Source organism: Arachis duranensis, chromosome 7, assembly GCF_000817695.3.
Source record: "Arachis duranensis cultivar V14167 chromosome 7, aradu.V14167.gnm2.J7QH, whole genome shotgun sequence".
Lineage (NCBI taxonomy): Eukaryota > Viridiplantae > Streptophyta > Magnoliopsida > Fabales > Fabaceae > Arachis > Arachis duranensis.
Genome location: NC_029778.3, coordinates 3,216,096 through 3,224,476, shown reverse-complemented (window position 1 = coordinate 3,224,476; position 8,381 = coordinate 3,216,096). Strand labels below are relative to the sequence as shown.

The 8,381-nt window shown below is 29.9% G+C and overlaps 1 protein-coding gene across 1 annotated transcript; it reads left to right on the top strand.

The window, feature by feature from the left end:
* The first annotated feature begins 6,493 nt into the window (after nt 1–6,493).
* Nucleotides 6,494–7,761, top strand: LOC107496400 (UPF0481 protein At3g47200-like). Its single transcript, XM_052252053.1, has 2 exons — nt 6,494–7,060; nt 7,174–7,761. Exons 1-2 carry the CDS (start codon nt 6,494–6,496, stop codon nt 7,759–7,761), a joined length of 1,155 nt encoding a protein of 384 aa, XP_052108013.1.
* The last annotated feature ends 620 nt before the right edge of the window (nt 7,762–8,381 follow it).

The window sequence follows — 8,381 nt, the reverse complement described above, 5'->3', positions numbered from 1 at the left end:
TTTTTCTGTTTAATTTTGTCATGTCTTGAGTCTCATGGTAAAAGGCAAACAAGTGAGGTTTGTAATGAAAAAGCCATAGAGCGGAAAAAGGCAGAGAGTGCAAAAATTAAAAGAAAAAGTCATAGATGTCTTAGAGTTCCTTTGTACATCTTTGTTGTGTATCATGATTCTGTGGGAATCCCCTTGTAAGTTGGGTTAGCACTTTACAAGTTGTAATCAGATTGGTTATAGTGAAATTCCATCATATTTGTGATGGAGACTGGATGTAGGCTGCACTGCACTTAGCAGCCGAACCAGGATATATCTGGGTGCAATCTTCTTCTCTTTCTACTCCATTTCCGTTTTCTACCACACACGAGCAAAAGACAGAATTATCTCGTGCCAAGTGACGAGACAAAACAAAAAGTCTCGTGGCAAGGGACGAGACAAAACAAAGTTGCTCGTGTCAAGTGACGAGCAAAAACAGAAAAGTCTCTTCCAAGAAACAGCAAGTGTTAGCTTTCGAAAAAAGGTGGCTAAGATTCAACCCCCCCTTCTCTTAGCCACTGAAACCATCAGTATGATATTTGAGTAAGTTTGAGATGTATAATTCGAAAATAAATTTCTTGTACTAAATTTGATATTATTTGAAGGAATAATGATAAGAGACTTATATATGTAGTTTAAATAGTATGGAATTTGAATTATTATAACGTAAAATTTATTATGATTAATAATATTATTATGCCATTTGTAATATGGATGTTTATTATCTTTAGTGAGTTATTTATAAAAATTAATAAATTAATTATTGGGGTTATAAATTTATTGTATTGCTTATAACGGTAAGATATAATAAATATAAGAATATGAATTCAATGTATTTGTAGGTTATAAATTTATTGTACTGTATTTTTTAGTTTTTTATTTGTATATTTTAGTTTTTTGTTGATTTGAAAATAATAGTTGATTCGGCAAGAATTGAATGGTTGATTCTAAAATTTTGCCAAGTAAACAATATTGCTGACATGATATTAGTAGGAGGAAAGAAATGTCTTAAAAGTAATATGAATAAACTTATATATCTACTTTTATATATTAAGAATAGATAGTGCTAATTATAACAAAAAAAAAAAATTAACGGTACGTTGTCTTTTAAATAAATAATTACCTTTTTACCAAATAAATTTGAAAAGTAGAAACTATTCAAAGAGAATTATATATCATTAGATATTTGTGTAAAATTATTTGGTGAAATTGTGTTGGGTACTCTCACAATAGTGCTTTTTTACTTCCATCGCAAAATGAGTTCGAACAATCTTCATGGAAATTTATCCTATCCTTGGACCACCAAAATGCAAGGGAATAGCTTGAATAAATCAATAAACAACTGGTACCTAAACAAAAACTAAATTAAAGAACTAATTCTTTACTTCAATTCTATATGGTATATGTAGTACAGTATTCTCTTTTTCATGCCAACCTCACGTTTTATTTATTCATTTTTGTCATTTCTATATATTTCATCATCCACGTTGAATTGCACATTAATATCATTACCGCTCCTTTGTATATTTCAACATACCAGGTAAACAATACGGTGGAAATACTTGTTTCTCTCTAATCTAATATCTAATATCTAATATCTAATAGCTAGTTAGCCTCTCACGTTTATATGTATGTACTATTTTTAGTCTTAGTCGTGTGTGTGTATGTGATGGAGCTATGATTTATCTAACACAGTATGAAACAGTCTATATATATAGGCTTCATATACTTTATACAAAGGTGACTACACCATTATAAATACGTGTATTTAGTTATTGTTGTAGACAAGCTAAGCCAATTAATAAACTAAATAAAACTAATCTTTCATACATATAGAACTGAGTGTTATTCTCACTTTCTATATTGACTTGTTTTTAAATAGTTCTAGGATATATTCTTTGATTATTTTTCAATATGATATTTAGACACAAAATTTCATTTCAATTAATAATTTGATGCTTTTAATAAGGATATACCAAATTCTATCACGTGGAGTGATTTTTCTAGATAAATCATATTATATTTTAAAAGAATTTTTAAAATATATTATAAGTATATTGATTTTGTTTTCCAAATTGAGCTCCGTTAGTCACGAGCCATAGTTTTATTTTATTTTATTTTTCTGTTAACATACACTTCTAAAAAGCGTGCAAAATCTAAAATTAAATATAATTCATATGTGCATATTTTTTTTATTAATTTGTGTGTAAATTTTATGTAAGATAAATACATATTATACTAATGGAAATGTTAAGAGGTCAATATTTTTAGTATGAAAAAGTTGTGTTTAAATACAAGATGAAAATAAATTTAAAAAAAAGTTGAAAAGATAAGATTTTTAAATTTGTTTTTCATTCTTATCCAATATATATATACATATATATATATATATATATATATCACAAGTGTACCAACACAATGTTTACCTCTGATGAACAGAGAAATTAAACTTGAATAACAAGTTCAAGATTTAGCTAGCCAATTTTATAATAAAATCCTCACGCATTTAATAATTAATAATTATTAGATAATTTAATATATTTAATTATTATCTTTACATAAAATATTATTTATATATTAAATAAAAAATATTATGAAATCATCTGAATTTATTATTTTTTGTCATCACTTCATCGTTAACTTAATTTCTGTAATCTAATTTTTTTAATCTAGTAATCAAACAATATAATTTATCCCATATTTTAAACATTAACAACTAAATAATAGATAAAAATAATAAATTATGATAATGTCCTAACATTTTTCTTGTATCATTTCTAACCTTCTTTCTTTTCTTTTCTTTTCTTTTTTCTTTCTTTCTCTTGTGCACATGCATAGATATATGGAGAACAATGTAGCTATAGAGGTTGAAGCGATGGTGAAGAAGGCACAACCTTTATTTACAACCAAAAGCTGCTGCATCTACAAGGTGCCTCATGAAATCCGCCGATCAAACGAAGATGCATACATCCCCGTGATTGTTTCAATTGGCCCTCTTCATCACGGGAATTCCAGACTGGTAACCATGGAAGGGCACAAGCAGTTTTATTGTCAACACTTGATTCAAAGATCGGAGGCAAGTTTGAGTGATTTGATGAGTTGCGTGCAACAGTTGGAACTATAAATCCGTGCATGTTACTCGGAGAAGATTGATCTGACTGCGGATGAGTTGGTGAAGGTGATATCCATAGACTGTTGTTTCGTAATTGAGCTTTTCCTCAGATATTATTATGAGGGGACGACAGAGGATGATGTTATCTTCTCAAAATCGTGGATGCTTGCTCGGGTAAAATATGATTTGTTATTACTTGAGAATCAAATTCCTTTGTTTGTTATTGAGAAGATATACAATCTAGCTTTTGCTTCTCGCTTACATGGTGGTGGATTCCCTTCATTTACGTGGCTTGCTGCTAATAAATATTTTTCATATTTCAACAAACAAGGAGTGTTAACACCGGCTAGTAACAGTATAATACACTTTACTGATACTTCATCTTACCACCATCTCATAAAAGACCTTCAAGAAACCGTGGACCCTTAGTCCTTGGTCACACTGCATTTGAGTTAGTTGAAGCAGGACTGAAGTTCCAAGTGAATAAATCAAGTCATGGCATACTTGACCTGGAATTTGAGCATGGTGTCCTTAAAATTCCACACATTGTAGTGCATGATTTCACTGAAGCTTGGTTGAGGAACATTGTGGCTTTGGAGCAGTGATGTCACTGTCCTAATGACCACTACATCACTGACTACCTTAGCTTCCTTGCTGGACTTGTAAACAGGGACAAGGATGCAGATGTCCTATAAACCAACGCTGGAATAATTCGGAGTATGGTAAGTGGTAATGACACTTCAGTGGCTAAGGTATTCACCCATGTTGATAAAAATATTACAGTGTCAAATGTCAATGATATATAGTTTTCTCAAAATTTGTTGTTAGAAATATAATTATTTATATTATTTTTTTTATTTGTTTAAATTTTTGTGATAAATGATGTCATGATAATTATTATAATATATGTGACTATTTTTTTGAGCTTTGTATTGATATTATTGTTGCATCATTCAATTTCGTCAATAATATATAATAATAATAAATTCTGCTAGGTAACTAATATTCAACCAACTAACTATCACTTAATTCGGCATTAATTAGTGATTATTTAAATTTTATATTTTAAAAATATAAAATTAATAATTATTAATTATAGTTGTTTAACATTGATTGTTTAAAAGTTGTTTACTTATACCCTTTCGTAATAATATTGATAATGAGATTTAGCTAGAAAGCAATACACTACCAAAGTGATTAGAGAGAAATAAATAAACATGCACTCATCATATAGCTAGGTAGGGTGGTAGAGATAGGAAAAATACATAGAGCAAGAAAATGAGAAGGTCATTATATTTGCTTTATTTACTACGACTTACTAAATTTTTACGCTAAGAATTTTCAAGTTTTCATGTTATCATCAAAAAGAAAAAAAGAAAAAAAAAAGAAGAAAGAAGAAATCCATGAAATGAAATTATGCTAGCTAAAATGTCATTTATTTTTTCCAAACTTGTAGGAAAACTTAAAAACCTTAGAGCAAAAATATTAATTGATGATTATGAAATATAAAAAATATTAGAGTATATGTGAAGATTGAAGAAAGTTAGTTATCACAGTAAGAGTTAATTAGTTATTACAGAGCATAATGCACAGAAAACTCATTTCAATTCACTACTCTCTTCTCTTCAATCTTATTCAATATTCCTATACTAACAATAATCATTATGGGAATAAAGTAAAGAAAAAACGTAGGTTAAAGAATTAGTACCTAACCAAACTATATTACATTAATAAGGAACATATTCAATTCTTTGCTTCTTCGTTTGCATTCTTTTTTCCTTTTACAAATTATGTATATATATAGTTGTTGGCTTCCTTCAATACTTAATCACTATCTTCATTCACTTTTGAAGGCTTTCAGATCTCTAGTACTATTCTTTTGCTTCCTTTCATTCATTTTTTATGTTTCTCATTTGACCTATACCATATGATATATGTATACACAGTAATAGTAATAGTAATACGTTCTATGTGCTTTTTTACATAGAAGAATTGAATGATGTTTTATCACTTTTTTATTTATACATCTATTTAAAAACTTTCTTTTATGTATAAAAGGGAACTCTTAGATTTTATCTTCTCTTAATTATTTTTTATCAATATTTTTAATATCAAAATTAGGTACATTACTGTGTTGAGGAACCCTATATTACTGAGACAGAGACACTGACTATGTTATGTTATACTCATTGGTCATGTTAGATTCTCTTGGTTAAGAACAAAATAATTCTTAATCTTCACTGCAAGCAGAAATTTATCCTTGGACCACCAAAATGTAAGGGAATAATAGCTTGAATAAACAATCATTGATGCATAAATTAAACAAAAGAGCAATGCTAGGGGCCAGCAATTTTTGTGATTGTTAGCCATCAATTAGCCATCAATGATGATTTGATGGTGTGAGATTGGTGTGAAATTTCATCCAATGGCTCACCTTCTTCTGCTGGTTATATGCTGGCCAAAATTCAATAAAACTGCTGGCCCTAGACTTTTCCTAAACAAAAACTAAATTAAAGAACAAATTCTTTACTTCTATATGGTAGTATTTTCTTTTCCGTGCCAGCTTCACATTTTCTTCTCTGTCATTTCTATATATTTACCAGTTTCCTTCACTCCTTCCTTAACTAATTCAATATCTTCGTCAATCATTTTAAAGTATCATATTTTCATCATCCCCATTGAATTGAGCATTAATATCACTATCGCTCCCTTGTATCTTTCAACATACCAGGTAATTAAACAATAATACGATTGGAACACTTGTTTTTTTCTCTAAATCTAATATCTAATAATTAGTAGGGGTGCTAAAGTAGGTTACCTGCTATATGTATAATGCATGCACAAATTTTTAATTTTATGTATCTATATTCAAGTTCTGTATACTAATTTATTTACGGAAAAATATAGGTAAACAATGAAAATATTAAACAATGTAAACAATAGATATATCGGATGTTCATTTTACTAGTGTACGGATGATTATTTTAATATTAAAATTTAGAGGATTAATTTAGAGGTGTAGTGTGTTTTTATTTGATTGGTATTTGTTCATTGTTCAACAAAATCATTGTCTCCCTAGCATTTTCCTTTATTTATATATGTATGTTGTGTTGGTTAGCTATTGGTCAAAATTGGTCAGATTTGTAAACAGAACGTATACTTTTTCTGACAATACCGATTATACCTCTTTTTCCTTTTGATCATAGAAATTGAACTATAATAACTGTTAAAGATAGAGCTAGCCTATTATATCCATAACTTGTGTAGACAAAGGGTTGTATTTTATCGATCATTATCATTTCTTACGTTTCTTTCAATCTAGGGGTTATCATGCATGCACGTGAATAGATATATATGGAGAATGATGTAGCTATAGAGGTTGAAGCAATGCTGGAGAAGGCACAACCTCTGTTTACAACCAAATGCTGCTGCATCTACAAGGTGCCTCATGAAATCCGCCGGTTAAACGAAGATGCATACATCCCCGTGATTGTTTCTATTGGGCCTCTTCATCATCACGGGAATTCCAGGCTGGTAACCATGGAAGGGCACAAACAGTTTTATTGTCAACATTTCATTCAAAGATCGGAGGCAAGTTTGTCCGATTTGGTGAGTTGCCTGCAACAATTGGAACCACAAATTCGTGCATGTTACTCGGAGAAAATCGAGCTCACAGTAGATGGATTGGTGAAGGTGATATTCATAGATTGTTGTTTCGTAATTGAGCTTTTCCTTAGAAATTATGAGGGGACGACAGAGGATGATCTTATCTTCTCAAAACAGTGGGTTTGGGATCTGGTAAGCGGTGATTTGATATTAATTGAGAATCAGGTTCCTTTGTTTGTTGTTGAGAAAATATACAATCTAGCTTTTGCTTCTCGCTTACATGGTGGTGGATTCCCTATATTTATGCGGCTTGCTGTTAGTTATTTTTCACATCACAACAAACAAGGAGTGTTAGCACCGGCTAGTAGTAGTATAGCACACTTCACTGATCTGATTAGATACTTCATCTTGCCACCATCTCATAAAAGAGTAAAAGACCTTTAAGAAACCGTGGACCCTTAGTCCTTGTTGGTCACACTGCATTTGAGTTAGTTCAAGCAGGACTGAAGTTCCAAGTAAATAAATCAAGTCATTGCATACTTGACTTGGAATTTGAGCATGGTATCCTTAAAATCCCACACATTATAGTAGATGATTTCACTGAAGTTTTGTTGAGGAACATTGTGGCTTTGGAGCAGTGTCACTATCCTCGACATCACTACATCACTGACTACGTTTACTTCCTTGCTCAACTTGTCAACTCAAATAAGGATGCGAATGTCCTCATCAAAGCTGGAATAATTGAGAGTATGGTGTGTGGTAATGACACTTCAGTGGCTAAGCTATTCACCGATGTTGATAAAAATATTCTAGTGGGAAATCATAATGCCAATTATCTCCAAATTTGCAATGACTTGAATGCTTTTTACGAACATCCCTGCCGCACTAAAATAGCAACTCTGAGACGCGATTATTTCACCACTCCATGGAAGACAGCAACTTCTATTGCTGGAATTGTATTGCTCCTTCTTACTGTTATTCAGACTGTATGTTCCATTCTCCAGCTTCGTTCTTAAATAACTAGTACTAAGGCTACTACTATAGCCACATGCATTCACCAAAGAGACTACTTAAATCGGAGATTTGTTAGTTATTATATTATTGCCAACACTCTATTATAAATTCTAATTTGTATTCTTTCATTAATTTAATTTAGATTACATATTGTGTGTCTGAGACTATTCTGGTCTTTTATTTGAGCTTCGTAATGAATATTATTATTGCATTGCCTTTATTTTGTCAATAATATATAATACACAAATGTTATTCATACACTTAAATTACTTACTAAAATCAATAATAAATATATTTGTGTATAATATATATGTAATTTAAATTATTTTAATATATATTTATATTTNAATCTTATATAATAATATTAAGATTTAATTAGCTAAAAAACATGCTATTGCTTTGTTTTTTACGTTGGATTCAAATAGGTAAATATTATTGAATGATTTGTATCTTAATTAATAATTAAATTAATCTCTAAATCGCTTGTTATTCCAATAATTATTTATTTTTTTTAGTTTTGGACAATCTCTTCTCTTGAATAACTATTAATAATTGTTTATTTTATAAATAGTTAAATATTACCATTATTTAAATATAACTAACTAAAATAAAACAAGTCAGC